General features: G+C 44.1%; 1 protein-coding gene across 1 annotated transcript; it reads left to right on the top strand.

Annotated features, from left to right (window-relative positions):
• Positions 1 to 2,221: 2,221 nt before the first annotated feature.
• Positions 2,222 to 14,301, top strand: BMP2 (bone morphogenetic protein 2). Its single transcript, XM_007469122.1, has 3 exons — positions 2,222 to 3,226; positions 4,364 to 4,713; positions 12,327 to 14,301. The coding sequence occupies exons 2-3, from the start codon at positions 4,371 to 4,373 to the stop codon at positions 13,169 to 13,171; spliced, it is 1,188 nt and encodes a 395-aa protein (XP_007469184.1). The 5' UTR covers positions 2,222 to 3,226; positions 4,364 to 4,370; the 3' UTR covers positions 13,172 to 14,301.
• Positions 14,302 to 18,358: the final 4,057 nt, after the last annotated feature.

Below are 18,358 nucleotides of genomic sequence, written 5' to 3'. Positions count from 1 at the left end.
CACAAGAGGGCAGCCATCTCTAAAAAACAGCCAGAGCCTGGATCTTAAGAGAAATAGGGCCAACATTTAGGAAGTTATGCTTGGGCAGGGCATTCAGCAGCCCCTGGTAATCACATATCACACACAAGAGGTTCTGTGATGGGCAACACTGAAATGGGATAGAGTGTCCAGAAGTGCCAATTTTCCCTCCGATTCTTGATGATCAAAGATTATTTCACAGACTGACAAGGCTCCCAAGTTATGAAGGCCTGCAGCTGTGAGACATCCTTGATGTCAACACCAAAGATTTATTTTTCATCCTTACTTGAGGCACATTTAATAGCTGTCAGCTTTCTCCTCCTCTTTAAAAGCTACACACTGATTTAGGTTTCATATAAGTTTTGTTTTGTTTTTTAAATCTCACTGATGACAGAAACTATTGTTAACTCCTCAATTAAACTTGATAGGGAAGGAAATTGTTTCAGAAGCACAATAAACACTTTCTGACTTAAAGTGTCTGTGAAGAGAACATGTTCTCTTGCCAACTTGTTTGGTGTCCAATGATTCAGAGTGGCAAACAGCTTCCATAGTGCATTTTCAGGGAAAAATAGTACCATGTTCCTGAATATTTTGTCCCTCATCCCCCCCCCCCCCAATTTATTTTCCTAGTAGGCAGGCTTCCTCATAAATACCTTATTTGACCTTTATACTTGCAGAAACAGCGAGTGCCTAATTCCCCTCTGTGAGTTACTAATCCGATTTACGTGAGCGGAACCTAGAATTATTTTAGCTTTCCGACTGAAAAAATAATACACATGGATAATAGATTGTTATGAGTTCCTGCTTCAGGCTTTTCTCTTTCTGCTCTGCAGGCTGAAGGTTCTGTGCAAGAGAACTTGATTTTGCCCATCTGGCCTTTTCCAAAAATTTTCTCCCTTTGGGTAAACTTGTTGAGCTGTGCATGGGGGGGTCCTGGAATCCTGGAAAGGATTGAAAGCCTTAGCCTTGAAATTTGTGGTGCAGCAGATTTGGGGACTCTCTCAGCTGAGGAAGACAAGTCACTTGACTACATGTCACAGATCAGCTGCTGGGGCCTAGTGTAAGTGGGTGGGGCAGAAGGTTCTAAGGTCTCAGACCAGAATTGTCCTGTCTGCTTGGCTCACACTGTGCGTTATTTTACCTTCCTCTGAGTTGCCTCTGAGCTGGGCAAGATAAATATCACAAGGCATGAAGTGATTGTTACCGTAAGAAGAAATAAAATCCCTCTCATCCTTTCTTCTCTCTCTCTCTCTCTCTCTCTCACACACACACACACACACACACACACACAGAGAGACCACGATGCACATGTCACGTATAGCAGGACATCCATTTCACATAGACATATGTTTACAGAAATGTGTGCTTTCGTTAGCACATATTTACATATATGAATATATTTCGAGACATACACGTGTATATTTGTGTATTACATATATACTTATTGGAGTAATAGTGCACATTTATATAAATACATTTACATATGTAAATAAATATATCTCTCTGTGTTAAAGTTTAAGTAACACCCAATATCCAATCTCTAGTTTTGTTTTAATTCTCCTCCCACCCCGGGGAAACACAGAAGTGTGTACCCCAAGCCTATGCCAAGATGCTTTGTAACTTTGTTGAGTTCTTCTTTTAATCGACGATTATTGAACATCTTCGAACTGAAAGTTGAATAACGGGCCGGGAGGGGAAATAAGGCCCGACCCAGCATTCGTCCGGGATTTCGCTCCCGGAGCCGCAGCCAGGGGCCGCCGCTCCGACGGATCTCCCCTCTGCGGGCAGGGGCTGGAGGCGCGAGCGCCCCCTCTGCGGCCGCGAGTCCCCGCCCTCGGCCCCACCCCACCGCGGCTGCCCCGGCGCGCCGTCCACACCCCTGCTCGCTGCTCCCGCCCGCTCGGGGATCCCCGGTGAGCCGCGCCACCGAGGGGGAGGTGTTCGGCCTCGGCCGGGAGGGAGACGGCAGGCGGCGTCCCCTTTAAAAGCCGCGAGCGCCGCGCCACGGCGCCGCCGCCGCCGCCGCCGTCGCCGCCGGAGTCCTCGCCCTGCCGCGCCGCGCTGCGCCCGGCTCGCGCTGCGCCCGCCGCTCTGCTTCCCACACCCGGCTGGGGATTGGCAGCCGCCGCCGGACATCGGCCGCCACAGGCACCGCCGCCCACCCGGACGACCTAGGCGCTAGCGCCTTGCGGATTACTGCGGGCTCCGAGGCACCCGCGCCCGCAGACCCTGCGCGGGTTGGAGCACCCGGCCCGTGCGCGCCGCTGCGCCGTGGCCTCGGCTGCCCGGGCCGCGCCGGAGCCGAAGACCGGCGTGCAGAGCGCCGGGGAGCCGGGAGCCGAGCCTGAGCCGCGATGCCGATCACCTCCCGCCGTTGCTCGGGGGCCTGGGACGTGCCGGCCGAGGTGTGATTGTACCCCAGGCTGGCCACAAAGGGCACAGCGGCTTGGCCCGGGGGCGAGGAGAGCGAGGGGAGAGCGCAGCCACCCGCTTCGGCAGCCCGAAACTCGGCTTGACTCTCTGGAGAATGCGCCCGAGGACGCCGGAGCGCCGGAGCCGCGGTGGTTTCAACTGGCTAGCGCTAATGGGGGTGCGCTGGAGGAAGGCAGAGTGATGCGGGGGGGCAACTCGCCCGGCACCAAGATCGCCGCTGCGCCCTTCCCCGGACCCGGCGTCTCCCAGGATGGCTGGCCCGAGCCATGGGCCCCTGCGGAGCTAGCGCCGAGCGCCCGACCCTCGCCCCCACAGTCCCGGAGCCAGCCCCCCGCGGGGCCACGCGTCCCGCGGGCTCTGGTTCCTAAGGACGACGACAGCACCAGCTTTTCCTTTCTCCTTTCCCTTCCCTGCTCCGCACTCCTCCCCCTGCTCGCTGTTGTTGTGTGTCAGCACTTGGCTGGAGACTTCTTGAACTTGCAGGGAGAGTAACTTGCGCTCCCCACTTCGCGCCGGTGCCTCTGCCCCAGCGGACCCAGCCTCGCCGCCTGCAAACCCCGCCGCCCCTCCACTCCACCGCTGGGCCCGACCCGAGACGCCTTTCCCTGCGTGCGGAGAGAGACTGCCCGGCCGGCACCCGGGAGGAGAAGGAGGAGGCGAAGGAAGGGAACCCGGTCCCTGCGCCAGGTCTTTCAGCCAGAGCTTTTTCCATGTGGAGGCTCTTTCAATGGACGTGTCCCCGCGTGCTTCTTAGACGGTCTGCGGTCTCCTAAAGGTAGACAACGTGGGCCGAGGCCGGGGCTGTGGGTGGGCGCGGGGCCCCGGCGGATGAGCCCCTCCCGGGGCCAGGTTGGGCCGGACGTAAACAGAGCATGTCCACGTGCAGCTGAGCTCCTGCGGGGATGCCCCCATCCTACCGCCGCCGGGCGACCGTCGGCTTTGCACTCCCGGCTCGCACTTTTCCGCCCCTCCTCCCTCCTTTCTTTTCGGCATTTTATTAGGGCTGTTAACACTTAGATGATTTTATTTTTAAGGCAGGGAAATCCCTTGAAGAGGGTGGCCCCTGGATTTCACCCGTTAGCTGCCAACCTGTACGCCTTGCTATGGCGATCCCTTCTGACTTTTTCAAGTTTCTCCGGGAGACCTGCTCTCTGTATTCAGAGCTGCGTCCCATTTGGGAAAATATTAGAAGTTGGGATTCTCCCTGTTTGTTTCCAGGAATGCGAGGGGGCAGTTCTCTCGTGCCACCTTGTGCTGGCACGGGAATTAACAGATATTAGCCATCTACGTAATCCTATGAAAATACCTGCGTATCTTGACTGCATTGGGGGGAGGGGGTTCGGGGATGGAGTGGCCTGCCCTGACACCTCTGAGGTTAGAGACGTGGGCCACAGGTTGCAAGTGACTTCGGAAGTTGTGCCCCTGAGTTTACTGGCTCTGGAAGTTATAGACCGTGTGTGTGTATCAGGAAGTTCTATACAGTGCCTCTAAGGAAGTCACATGCACCATTTGTGTTTATATGCAAGCGAACGCTGTGTGATTGGGTTAGTTTAGGGGACGGAGGGGTGTGAGACCAAACGGTGGTTTCCCCAGGTTCCCTGCACAGGCTGTCAGCGTGTCACAGAAAGAAAAGGTGACAGTCACTGACGCGGGGTGGGGTGGGGGCAAATTTTGTCAGACGGATTGAGAATGGAATGGGAGGTTGAAATCCATCTGGCTCAGGAACTAAGGGTCTTCCATTCTCCTAAACGTTTGAGCTTCAGCTCCTCTGAAGTGTCTCCGCGAGTGTTGTCAGCCGGGTGGGCACCCTGGAGGAGGAAGCAAGGGTACCGAGCGGGAGCCGGGACCGCGGGGGCGGAAGGGGGGAGGGCTGGGTGGAGAACTCCGTGACTCACGTCGGCCCTGTCCTCAGGTCGACCATGGTGGCCGGGACCCGCTGTCTTCTAGCGTTGCTGCTTCCCCAGGTCCTCCTGGGCGTTGCGGCCGGCCTCATTCCCGAGCTGGGCCGGAGGAAGTTCGCGGTGTCTGCTGGCCGGTCTTCGTCCCAGCCATCGGACGACGTCCTGAGTGAGTTCGAGTTGCGGCTGCTTAGCATGTTCGGCCTGAAGCAGAGACCCACCCCCAGCAGGGGTGCCGTGGTGCCCCCCTACATGCTGGACCTGTACCGCCGGCACTCGGGCCAGCCTGGCGCGCCCGCCCCGGACCACCGGCTGGAGAGGGCAGCCAGCCTCGCCAACACCGTGCGCAGCTTCCACCACGAAGGTGAGGCTTGGAGCCGTGGCGCGGGGGCGGAGACGGGGGCGGGGAGTCGTCCAGCCAAGCGCCCCACAGTGGGCAGACAGCAGGCGTCCCTGGAAGGGCAGCTTGGCCGGGGCGCTGCAGACGTTTCCATGTTTGCCTCTGTAAGAACCTTTACGAACCTGGCATTCACTCACTGCCTGTGTGGCGGGAGAGCCAGGGATTCCCCTTTGGTAAATCTGCACCCTTTTCCTGGCTTGCAGCCAGAAGAGCGACTCCTCCTCCAGGAACTGGAGAGAAATCAAGTGATGGGGAAGATGAGGGCAAAAGGCTTGCCCCTAGTCAGCTAAACGTGCAAGAATTCCATAGGACAAGAATGAGGAGGGGGGCAGATTGGGATCTCTTTAGGTCTGTTTGGAAGCCTTTGCTCTATAAATCTGCTTCTCTTGCTTAAGCCGGGGTTTCAAGCATGACAGAGCCAAGGGCAGAATTTTCAGAGATAGTATTGAAAAATCAAAGCCCAGGGCCCCAGTGTCTTTCTAATTTACAGTAGATCTGGACCTGGTTTGGAAGATTTCAAATCCCTATCTAATCCTCGTGGGAGATCAATTCCACAATCAATCTTACTGTTTCCACAATGACTTTCTTGTCTTGTGCTTAAATCTGAGATGAACTCCTGAGTAGAGACAAGGCTAGCCTTCAGATAAAAGCTTTTGCAGCAACTGCCTGTTTTCCTTCATGTGCACTGAAATGTGGGGTTTTTTTTCTTTTATGATACTGGATGTGGTTCTTTTAAGGTAGGATGTTTATACTTGTTTCATCAGAAAGGCATTTAGTGGATTTGAAATGTCTTAGAGTAGCTAGTGAGATCTGTTGTACCCAAGTTCTTAGGGCAATTGGTCAAAAATATTTTCCACTTCAATTCTTTTTCTACACTTTTAAATGCTCCTTTGGCTTAACACATTCTAAATGAGCCCAGGTTTGTTCAAGTTCTAGAGAATGGTCCAAAGATGTATATCACAGAGCAGCCACTTGTAGGATATCAGGGAACTGGGATATTGTTACGGTTTTCTTGCCTTGCCTTGCTGAGGTGGTCAATTTCAAGTGGAAATCTACCCTCTGATATAAACAAATCAGTAGTATCACAGCCAGGCATTTTCTGCCAGTGTGAAGGAGAACTTACACTTGTGAGAACAGCAGTCAATAGTGGGAAGGGGTCCTAAAGGCCCGTCACATAACAAAAGGGACTTCATCAAGGCAGCTATACATAATGAAGGGGACATGAATTGAAAAATCAATTCATTTTTCAGCAAATTTCTAAGTGAGGTGCTCTCTGCTAGCAGAAATCATATTTGAAAGGAAATAAGATCTCATTTTACTCCTTCAGGATTCATCCACTGAAAGCAGAAGTTGTATGTTGTCATGCAGAAATGTTCTTGTTCCTGTATATTCTGTCATCACCACCTTGGGGAGATTATAGATCCAGCTCATCATTCCCAGCTGCTGCTGATTAGAATTGTTTTTCTGGATAGAAAAGTAATAAGAATTGCTATTTCAGCCACCTCTCCTGGAGATATAGCATGGAAACCATTCTGAACTTTATTTTTAAGACCAAGAAGGCACTGTGTGTATCTCTTAGAACTTTAAAGGAAGATAGATCATTTAAGGCATTTGACACCTAAAAACGTTCAGTTGCATGAGGATTCCATCAGTGAAGTCTGCATATTTCTCCTTCCTCTGGAAGTGGCTCGACCAAAACTAAACAGTCTAGAACTTATTGGAGTGTATGATTTTAACTTAAATAGCATGCTTGAGTTTATAAGTCAGAATTTATGCCTTTAAATATGTAAATGTTATGTACCAAATAGTGCAGAAGTTACCAACTTGCTTAAAATCAACTTGAAATAATAACTTCAGATCTTTATGAAATTAGATAATAAAAAAAAGCTATGTAATGTTTGCCCCAAGTTTCAACAAACCCATTCCTTTTCTTCTTAAGACTAACATATAATCATTAAGCTACAAATTGCCCTTTTTTAAAGACCGTTTCATTTTTACGTAAACCAGAATTTGGTTTTTGTAAATATTCTTGTTTATAAAACATCCATGCATGGCACTAAAAAATCTTTTAATAAACCATGTGATTAAGGCTGCAGGTTTAAGAGCAGAATTTGGTTCCTAGAGCCTTTGTGGACGTTTTTTTGGTAAAGGACCAAAGGACCTGATTACGAGAATTACCTGTTGGTTTTATTTGCGGGTAGGATCTGGGTGATTTGGCGAAATAAAAGACAAGAAGTATCATGATGGCATTCTTTCAACCGATGTGTGAAGATAATTGGTCTACATCATAGGTGATCTGACACAGAAATTGTCAGTTGTCATTTCTCCTATTAAGCTTTGTCTAGTCCTTTCTCCAGTGGCTTTTATTCGGGAGAGCCCAAGCGCTGGAAAATTTTTCTTTTTTCAAAGTTGTTAAAAAGTGCTTCGGAACTGCCACTGAGGATAGAAAAATCACTTCTTCAACTGGAAACGTGTTTTGTGTTTTGCTTGTAGTTAAAAACACATTGAAATTGGTTGACTTGATTGGCCTTGCAAAAAAATCTTCATTCTTTTCTGTCAGATTGGAATATGGAAGGACCACGTGCTCGCTCTCCAGACTCTGAAGGACACAGTTCTCTTTTTGCCCAAAATAACTGAATTATTTGCCTCTATGACTGAAGCTTTGAAATAGAGATTAATCCCGTTCCCACAAATGTAATTTTCTTGAAAATATTCATTTAAAAGGAAATTTCAAGAAACAACCACTGCTCTGTGATGGAGCACTGGTATCACAAATTCCCAGTGCAACCAAAGGATTTGGACACATACACCCCCCCCCAACCAGTGCTCACTTGGGGTGCTTCCCTAGTGTCCCCAGATATTTCATTGTGATTGTGAAAGGCCCCCTTTAGGTAGAACAGGCGTTCTATTTGGAAGTGCTCATAGAGATTGAGGCTTTGGTGCCCAGAGATAGTTCTTGCACTTATGTTTTCCATTTTGCCTCTTTTTTAGTGGTTCCTCTCTGTTCCCCCTTGGTCCCTCCTCATTGAGCTATTTTGTCTTTTTAAGGCTTTCCCTTTGTGTGTTTCACCAAATAAGCCACAATAAGAGGGCCCTGGATCATTCCAAAGGTGTTGGAGCTAAGAGAGTGGGTAGAGGCCAAATCAGGGTTGGTGACCACGACCATGCTCTTTCTTTTAGCTGCCATCTCCTTTGTTGTCTTTGTTTTTTTTAACTGATTCATTTTAACCTTTTGTATTTTATCGTTTTTTTTTTCTCCTTGATACATCAATTCTCTAACCATTATTTTATATTTTGGAAAATTTTATTTATTATTCTCCACTACTTTCATTTTATTTCAGGGCAGTGATTTCCAACCTTACTGATTTACTAGAACATTCCCAGATTTTTATTGTTGTTTTCTTAATGGACATTTTTTGTCTAAAGAGTGTTGCAAAATTCTCAAAATGTAATGACAACTCACTTTTTGCTAAAACCCATCAAAACTTGTCCTCGTCATACTGTAGGACAAACAGGCAGTCACAAAATATCAGTGGTTCCACACAAGATCTGTATGTCCCAGTGGCTCTTGCCACTTTACTTTTCTGCTTTACTTTTCTGTTCTGTCTGCTTCTTCCACCATTTCTATCCCTTTAACTGGGACAGAACTTGCCCTACGGTTATCACTGTGTTAAATATAAATCTGCCTCTAATGGTTTTGACTTTTGCTTGAGTTTTTGACTCCTCCCCTATGTTAGATGGTGCCGTCTAGTGGCCAGAAACCTGGGAGCTGCAGTAGACTCAAGTTCATAGCTATGTTCTTAGTTTACTAGCTCTGTGACCTTAGGAAAATCACATAACCTCTCTGAGCTCCAACTATTTCATTTACAAAATGGAGCTAGTAACAGTTCCTCTCTAACTGATTTGTCATAAGGTAATTCATATAAAGTTCTTAGTGCCAGACCTGGCACAAACAACCATTCAGCACACTTGCTGTCATTATCGTGATGACTTGTTTCTTTATGTCCTGTTCTCCCCTGGTCTAGGGAAGAGGAGGCCAAAGTGGACCTAGGCTAGCTGAGGGAATTCAATCTCATCTTTTTGAATGTAGATGAATAATTGACAGCGTAGATGATTAAATTAGAACTTCACTTTTTGGAGGAGAGGTCAAATGTCATTGTTGCCTTATTTTTCTTTACTTTACTTTCCCACATTTTTGCAGCCATAGCTCCATCTATTTGGATAAGAACTTAGAGGTTCAAGAGCCCATGTCTAAGATAGGCTGGAATCCTCAGATCCCTTGGCAAGTACAGCTTATTCAATAAGCGTTATTTACAGAGAATTAATAATTGTATATACCTCTAGAAAAGCATACATTACCTACTTAGGTAAATACTCCATATTTTCAGAATCCCTAGGCTTGATGTGGTGATTTGCAGATTCTTTACTTCATTTCAAAATGTTCAGATTTTTTTCTGCCTTCTAGAAAAAATTAATGTTTCCTTGAAGATCAAAGGAGAGGGTAGTAGGTACCCTAACCTTGGTCAGTTGTTTTCCTGGGTTTGGGGGGTTCCTATGACTTTCTGACTTATCTCTGTGACCAGAGCCTGCAGTCAGGGGTCTTGTCATGGAGGCCTTTGTATTAAGGAGGGATAGTGGTCCTTCAGGGATTAGGCTGACTGAGATGAAACTGCACAGTTGGGGAGGGATCTTCACATTACTTGTTAATGTTTAATAGTGTAATTTTTTCCTTTGCTAAGTGATTATCCTTTTGGCCACTTACCTCCAGTGAGATTTTGAAGCACATGAAACTGCTTTTTTATAGGTTAAATCCAGTTGCATGGTGGTAGTTTTATATAATTCAGTCTCATATTAGTCTTTTGGAGGGTTATTGTTCTATTTAATGCCCCTTTTATACCCATCCTCTTTACTTCATTTACTTGTCTCTCGTGCTTACCTGGGAGATTGTTCCTTCATCCTCCTCCTGGCTGTGTGTGTGTGTGTGTGTGTGTGTGTGTGTGTGTGTGTGTATGTGTGTATGATTTCTCTGGGCACCTTTGTTAATACAGCTGTTCCCCAAAGGCCCTGGATAATGTGCCATTCCTTCCTCTCCTTAAAAGAAGAGAGAGCACTTTTAGGTGTTCCAGGATCAGCGAAGTCAGTTGCCCGGGTCCAAGCCTTGGCTTTGTGTCATTGTGTCTGATGTATGTGCAGATTTTTAGGTCACTCTTCTTTTCTCTGGTAGCTGGTGGCTTCTCTGCTGAAAGAATGCCTTCAGGGGAAACATCAGAGGGCTCCTGAATTGCAGGGAGGAAAGGAAAGAAGGGGCTAAACACAACCCTTGATACTTGTCTGAGCCACAGAGGAGAGCTCTGGTTGTTTGGTGGGAGGGTTATTTTAAAAATAGTGCCTGGCCCGAAGTACCATTAGCCAGCAGCGGGGTTTAGAGCGGCTCCCCAAAGGTATCCGTACGGGTGCGGGTTAGCAGGCTTGAGGGGACCGTGGGGGGCTCCCTTCTTGGCCTGATGGTCTCCCTGTCCAAGGAGAGGAGCTTTAGATCTTTCTGTTCTGAGTCTGGCTGCTCACCCCTGGCCTCAAGTCTTACTCCTTGGCCAACGCTAATGGTTCTTCTATTCATTTCTATATTATTTAACAAAAAGGCACTTTAAAATATGTTCCTGGGGCTTCCCTGGTGGCGCAGTGGTTGAGAGTCCGCCTGCTGATGCTGGGGACATGGGTTGGTGCCCCGGTCCGGGAAGATCCCACGTGCCGCGGAGCGGCTGGGTCCGTGAGCCATGGCCGCTGGGCCTGCGCGTCCAGAGCCTGTGCTCCGCAACGGGAGAGGCCACAACAGTGAGAGGCCCGCATACTGAAAAAAAAAAAAAAAAAAAGTTCCTGGCAATTTATACTTGCATGTGAAAAACGTTCTTTAAAACCTTTAGCCTCGAAGGGCAGTTCACCAGCTTCCAGCATTACCTCACCTGAGAGCTGCTAGAAATGCTGCATCTCAGGCCCTACCCCAGACTTACCCACTGAATCAGAATCTGCATTTGAAGCGTTAAGGTGTCCTATAGGTGTTTTGCACACAGGTTGAAGTTTGAGAAATGTCCCATTAAAGCATTCCTCCATAATTTGGTGTAAACCACCCCTGTTGACCTTAGCTTGCAGTGATGACTGTTGCTTTGATGATGAAGGTTTACACAGGTAGAACCTTTGAGAGTGATCTGAAGTGATTATCTTTTGCTAAATTGTCTAAATTTTGTGAACAATGAATAGCGGAGAAATACAACCAGAAAATTAATGAAAATATGGTTTCCTCTTATGGTGATGACAGGGCCAAATAGATTTTGTTAGCATTCAGGTTGGATCCTGAATGAAGCAGGTAAAATTTGTTGACAGTGAAATAACAGGATGTGGTAAAGCTAGAAGAAAGTAAACACAAATATCCCAAATTCTAGTGCTGTTTACTATCAATTTAATAATAATGTGCACCTTTGATGATTTGCAGACTATACATTCAAGGTGCTATGTTATATTTTATTGTTTGCTCGATAAGCAATACTCCTTAAAATTGAAATTCTGGAATTTTAAATCAGGAAGAACTTTTATGAATAGCCTACTTGAATGACTATTTCAAAATAATGATAATAGATATAAAATGATTATTCTGTAATTAGATTATCCCTTACATCATGAATGTCATAATGACATTTCTGTAGATTTTTATAAATTTGGGGGAGATTTATCTGTATCCTGTAGCCTATTATTGGGTAGGTGTATAAGTTTAATATGGTTTATTTTTTTTTTAAGATAAAGGAATTACAAACAGAAGAGAATTATTTTTTTTCCCAAAAGCATCTGCAATGAGATTTTGATTTTTGAGGTCATAAAGAGGTGAGAGAACAGACAAAGTTGGGAAGTTATTTCTCTTGAAATCATCCAGCTTTAATTACTACAGTGTCCTAGTACCACCCTTATGTTTCCAAAGAAGTAGATCCCTGTAAATGCCTTTGTCTCTGGACTTTTGAGTAAAATAGTAGGGTGTACTTTGCAAACTGTCATCGTTGATGTTGAGTTTCAGAGTCTTTAATTAGGAAACTGAAATCTGTATATCGAGATTTGTAAATCATCTAAATTGCAGAGTAATGTTTTAGAATACTGCTTAAGGGATTGACATTAAAGCCTTTTTCTTTTTAAGAAATGCAATAATTTCCTCAAATCCTCACTCATTAGACCTCTATTAACTATAGTGCTGACTTTTTTTTTTTTGCCCTAAAGTCTGTGAATTCCAAAGAAATGCTTCACCATTTCCCCCATTATTATAGCCACCTGGAAGCAGTATTCACGTATTAGATTAAACACGTAACAGTGAATTGCGAAATTTTGTTTCATGGTGTGTATATTGACATAAATGTATAGAAAAGGGAGGATCATTTCTTTATCTAAAGGGCAAATTTTAACTTTCTGGCTGCAGATTTTTACATGTGTTAAGTCAAACCCTGAAGTGATGTATATAAATCCTTATATACAATCAAATTGTCATACTTGCCTTACTGAATGATTTTTCTTTTTTTTTCTACTTTTTTCCGTTAAATTAGAATCTTTGGAAGAATTGCCAGAAATAAGTGGAAAAACAACCCGTAGATTCTTCTTTAATTTAACTTCTATCCCCACTGAGGAGTTTATCACCTCAGCAGAACTTCAGGTCTTTCGGGAACAGATGCAGGAAACTTTGGAAAACAATAGCAGTTTCCATCACCGAATTAATATTTATGAAATTATAAAACCTGCCACAGCCAACTCCAAGTTCCCCATGACCAGACTTCTGGACACCAGGTTGGTGACTCAGAATGCCAGCAGGTGGGAGAGCTTTGATGTCCCCCCTGCCGTGATGAGGTGGACAGCTCAGGGGCTCGCCAACCATGGGTTTGTGGTGGAGGTGGCCCACCCAGAGGACAGCCACGGGGTCTCCAAGAGGCACGTGCGGATTAGCAGGTCTTTGCACCAAGACAAGCACAGCTGGTCACAGAGAAGGCCCTTGCTGGTCACTTTTGGCCACGATGGGAAAGGACACCCTCTCCACCAAAGAGAAAAGCGTCAGGCAAAACACAAACAGCGGAAACGCCTCAAGTCCAGTTGTAAGAGACACCCTTTGTACGTGGACTTCAGTGACGTAGGGTGGAATGACTGGATCGTCGCCCCCCCGGGGTATCATGCCTTTTACTGCCACGGGGAGTGCCCTTTCCCCCTGGCTGATCACCTGAACTCCACAAACCACGCCATCGTCCAGACGCTGGTCAACTCAGTTAACTCTAAGATTCCCAAGGCGTGCTGTGTCCCAACAGAACTCAGTGCCATCTCCATGCTGTACCTTGACGAGAATGAAAAGGTGGTATTAAAGAACTATCAGGACATGGTTGTCGAGGGTTGTGGGTGTCGTTAGCACAGCAAAATAAAATAAAATAAATATATATATATATATATATATATTTTAGAAAAAAGCAAAAAAAAAAATCAAGTTGACACTTTAATATTTCCCAATGAAGACTTTATTTATGGAATGGAATGGGGAAAAATAAAACAGCTATTTTGAAAATATATTTATATCTACGAAAAGAAGTTGGGAAAACAAATATTTTAATCAGAGAATTATTCCTTAAAGATTTTAAAATGTATTTAGTTGTACATTTTATATGGGTTCAACCCCAGCACATGAAGTATAATGGTCAGATTTATTTTGTATTTATTTACTATTATAACCACTTTTTAGGAAAAATAGCTAATTTGTATTTATATGTAATCAAAAGAAGTATTGGGTTTGTACATAATTTTCCAAAAATTGTAGTTGTTTTCAGTCGTGTGTATTTAAGATGAAAAGTCTACATGGAAGGTTACTCTGGCAAAGTGCTTAGCACATTTGCTTTTTTTTTTTGCAGTGCTACTGTTAAGGTCACAAGTTCATGTCCAGAAAAAAAAAAAGTGGATAATCCACTCTGCTGACTTTCAAGATTATTATATTATTCAATTCTCAGGAATGTTGCAGAGTGGTTGTCCAGTCCATGAGAACTTACGTCCTTATTAGGTGAAATATTTGGATAAGAACCAGACATTGCTGATCTAATATAGAAACCCCCCACCCCTTAGTTTGCAGAAAGAGTAAAGCAGGACCAATAGAAATAATTAAGAAAAGATGAACCTGCAGGAAAGTGAATGATGGTTTGTTGTTCTTCTTTCCTAAACTAGTGACCCCTTCCAAGGGGCTGGTCTGGCCAAAGTATTAAATAAAACATAAGATTTCGTCATTATTGATATTGTGGTCATGTATATTTAAAACTGATATCTAGTGGCCCTCATGAAGAGTTGAAAATTGATTTGTATTTTACTTTTACCTCACCTAAGAGCTCTTTATGCTCAAAAGGACTCAATTTTCTAACTTTCCCTCTCCACAGCAAAATTGTTTTCTGCCTACCCCTGTTCTCTGTTCCATCAGCTTGCTTTTCTTTCCAAGGTTATGTGTTTGAACACATTTCTCCAAATGTTAAACCTATTTCAGATAATAAATATCAAAGCTCTGGCATTTCATTCTATAAAGGCCAATCTGTAAGAGAAAATGGTGCATTTGTACAGCGTTCACAAAGATTACCTTGTGTTTGCGTTTTTGCTTCTGAGGCTACTCATTTTGGAGGAAGGTAGGGAGAAGGCAAGGAATAGTTGGAAATTTGCAGGCAAGTCATTGGCTAATTCCTAGGAATTAATCAATGATTTAGTATTTCACATGAACCTCTTTGGAGCAGGAAGATTTAAGAGAAAACCGAAGCAACAAAAATCAAGCCAAACCTGGGGAACCCAAGATAAAGTTTCAGAGATGATATCCCATGCAATAGAGGCAATGGTGCCAAAAAATTAGAAAGGGAAAGTGTCTGAGATCAAGCTTCTACAAGGACATCTGCCAGTTGGACTGAAGCCCAAGCAGAATGAAGTCGAATTAGGCCGCTCAGAATGAACACATACCAGTGGCAGGGCTTCTGTGCTCTGGGTTGAAATCAGACCCAAGGAAGGGTTCGGTGGATATGTTTGTATGGCCAGGGGACCCACAACCCCACAATTTTATTGGAAGTACTTTAAGGTCAATTTCTAGGACTTTGTGTCACCTCTGATCCTGCTGTGATTGGTGAGGCCTAGTTCTAATTTCCTTTCCTAGCCCTTCCTTGATGTGGCTGAAAAAAAGTGTGTTAGTAAAGGAACAGACTGTTATCATCAGATTCTTCCCAGGAATTAACTTGCAATGACCCTGTTACATTTTGGGTTATATTTTGGGTGTGATAGATTTAACCCTCGTTTTGAGATGACGTAGATCATATTTTTCTAAAAAATTAGTACAAGTTATCTTTTATTCCTTCCACTGTTAAAATCTCTTAGTTTCTTTTTATCCCTATTCTATTGCTCTTTATGTATCATTGGTGTTAGACACCCCTGTGGAGGGCGGGATCGTCTTTGTCCCTTGGCATTCTTCACCCTCTCTTGCCATGGATGTGAGGGGCAGGCTGCACAGTCGTAACATCTTAAAAAATAATAATCCATGTTTTCTCATCTCCAAATACTCTAGATAAGAGTTGTAAAAGTACAGCACAAGAATTTCCATACATTTGGCAGTTCCGTCCCTTTTTATTTCTCTGCTTGATTGGGTCTGATTTTCTCGGTTAAAATGGTTCTCAAATGTTCTTTTCTCAAATGGTTCTCAAATGGTTCTTGCATAATATATATGTGTAAATATATATAGACATATATATGTGAATGTATATAAATATATACACAAATATGTGTAAATATACATACAAATATATGTATGAATACGTATAAATATATGTGTAAATATATAGACATATATGTAGTAAGTATAAATATACATATGAAGATATATGTGATTAGTATTACATATATATAGATGATGGCATTTTCAGTTTAGTTTCAGAGATTTTTTAATAGTTGAGGACTCTGACCCTCTTGGCAGCTCATTTGAGAAACATAATATTCTTACATACATTCTACATATTCCTATAGACGTTTTGTCTCACCTTCTTCATTCTGAGAAAAAAAGTGTCATACCTAACCCCATGACACTGAATGTCTTCAGTTTTCAGTCACTATTCTATAGGAAACTTTGAATCTTTTTAGAGTTGGCTTTTCAAAATATGTAGTAAGTTTCTGAATTTGGGGAGATCACCTTTCAAAATTAAGTTGTGTCATCTCATTTTGTGCTTGTCTGGGCTGTGTGCACCTCCCTGGCATGGTTTTAACCTGTATGGCAGGTCCAGATTGCTCTGTTCATTTTCTGCCTTCAAAATTGGGGAAGAAGAAGATGAGTCGTTTACAAATTTCTCTGTGCTTCCATTTTTTCGTAATTTCTTCTCCATTTGCTGCTTTAAATTGTACCTCAGGAGGCCAAGAGTGGGGAGATGATCTATCAGTCTGGTCTAGGTAGCAGGCTACATCATTACTGGATAATCTAAGTGTTCCATATCTTTTTCCTCAGCTTTTTATTGGAGGTGGAAAAATCATTTGTGCATTTCACAGCACTTTTAAAAATAGTGTATTTCTATTCTAGAGTCATATTAATGTTAAGATACTGATTCATGGAGTTTTAGATGCCACAGCCCCCCAATCTGTTATAAGGCAAAAGGAATCTAGCGTTGCAGTAAAGAACAATTTAAGTGTAGAAATAAGTGTGACATGGATAGGCAATCACAAAGAAGTAGGACTGCCCTGGCACTATTCTATTCCTTTTCTGCTTTATTTTTTGCAGGGGGCAGGTAGGGTGAGATGGGATTAATGCAGGTCTGCTTCACTCAGGTAAATTGCTTTTCCTCCTGCCTGCACCCCACTGACATAAATTACAGCCTTATGGTTTTCTCCAGGGCAGAGTTTTCTCACTGTTTCCCTGCCCTGCAAACTTCAAAGTGAACTTCTACCTAACTTGGGGGACCAATGCTCTAAATAAAACTTTTTAGATTTTAACGTGCATGCGAATCACCAATACTAGCTCCAGGAGAATGCAGCCTTGATGTGTATACAGACCCCTTGGGATCATGTTATAACATAGGTTCTATTGCCATGAGTCTGGGGTGGGGCCTGAGATTCTGCATTTCCAACACATTCCCAGGTGTAGCTGCCTTTACCCACCGGCTTAAGGTCTCACACATTGAGTAGCAAGGCTGTAAGAATTCTCAATCACAACAGCAGAAAGCGGGACTAAGTTTAGGCCCCTTGCTAAGAAATAGCACTAAAAGGAAAAACAAAACAAAACAACAAAACTCGTATACAGGATGGCATTTGGATACATTTTATCTGAAATGATGCCCTACGTATTTTTTCAAAGGCATTCTTTTCCCCCACAAGATGACTGGCAATTTTGTGTTCTAGCCACCCTCAGACATGAAAACACTTGGTTGCTTATCTTGTAAAATCTGCTCAGCTTGCTTGCTTGGGCATGTATGTAGTCAGTTTAGTCAAATACGTGTCAGTACATCTATGTGGATGGGGGAGCAGGTGCAAGCCCTTAACGTACTTTTAAAAAGTTTTAACACTTAAGTCAGTCCACTGAGTTGATCCCGTGTGATCTTAGTGCCAAGCGTCTGAGTTAAAAGTTTTCCCTTTGAAGGCAGCAAATAGATGTCATACATTTGAAGCATTTGTTTATACTAAAAATGATGCTTTATTTTTTTTTCAAGTTCTATGACAGTTCACCCTACAGCACCATTGAGCCTAGAGGGTGATATAAAACTTCCCAAGCTAGTATTTGACATTTGATTTAATGGATATTGGAATTTGTGATGCCACGGTTGGCTTCAAAGAAGGTACTGAAGTGAATGGGGTCTGACTAGAAAAAGTTAAAGGAATTGACTTCCATCTGCAAAGGGGGTCAGCAAAGAAAGAACTTTGTCTTGGCCCCTCTTTTGTAGCAAAACGTCTTAGGAAGGTCATCTGTTTGGTAGCCTCATTTTACTTTCTAAGGGAGCACTTTGAAGGTTTCTTACAAGCAACTCAGATTTGAATATTTGTTGAAGAAATGCTGAAATGAATGAATCCTAATCTCAAATACACTCTTTATATACATATATAACGTAGACATATGTCGATATAGATATACACACACACAGATATATATATATAGATAGATAGATATAGATATAGATATAGATAGATAGATGATAGATATGCCTATGTTTTCTCTTGCAGATATATATACCCCAAGGGAAAAAAATCTCGGTTTGTTCCTGTCTGGGGTCCAAATGCTGAGTGTAGGGTGCCTAATTTTGTATCCAGTGGGTCTATCATTTTGTTTAGGTCTCCACACTTTGGACTGAGTCCCTCTGAGGTGCGTGAGCAGTGTGCCAGATATTGACTTGAATGCCAGCCCATGTGTGCCCTGCCTTCTGGGCCACACTCCAAGCAGTGCCAGGACTGCATTCTCGCTGCAGTGCGTGCCGATGAGCAGCTCTCTCTGCAAACCTCCCATTGCTGAAAGCTCCCCTCGTGAGGAACAGGCTCTCATCTGGTCTGCATTTACACTGGAACTGCTTGGCCACAACACGATGAGAGAATAATTATTGAACTATTTTACTGTACAACT

The sequence above is a fragment of the Lipotes vexillifer genome, unplaced genomic scaffold, assembly GCF_000442215.2.
Source record: "Lipotes vexillifer unplaced genomic scaffold, Lipotes_vexillifer_v1.1 scaffold610, whole genome shotgun sequence".
Lineage (NCBI taxonomy): Eukaryota > Metazoa > Chordata > Mammalia > Artiodactyla > Lipotidae > Lipotes > Lipotes vexillifer.
Note: the sequence above shows the minus strand (reverse complement) of the source record. Positions and strands in the feature narration are given on the sequence as shown.

Excerpts from the sequence above, each read along its gene's own strand:
- BMP2 (XM_007469122.1), top strand. The coding sequence starts at position 4,371 with ATGGTGGCCGGGACCCGCTGTCTTCTAGCGTTGCTGCTTCCCCAGGTC. Across the intron at positions 4,714-12,326 it reads GCGCAGCTTCCACCACGAAG|AATCTTTGGAAGAATTGCCA; the intron begins GTGAGGCTTGGA and ends CCGTTAAATTAG.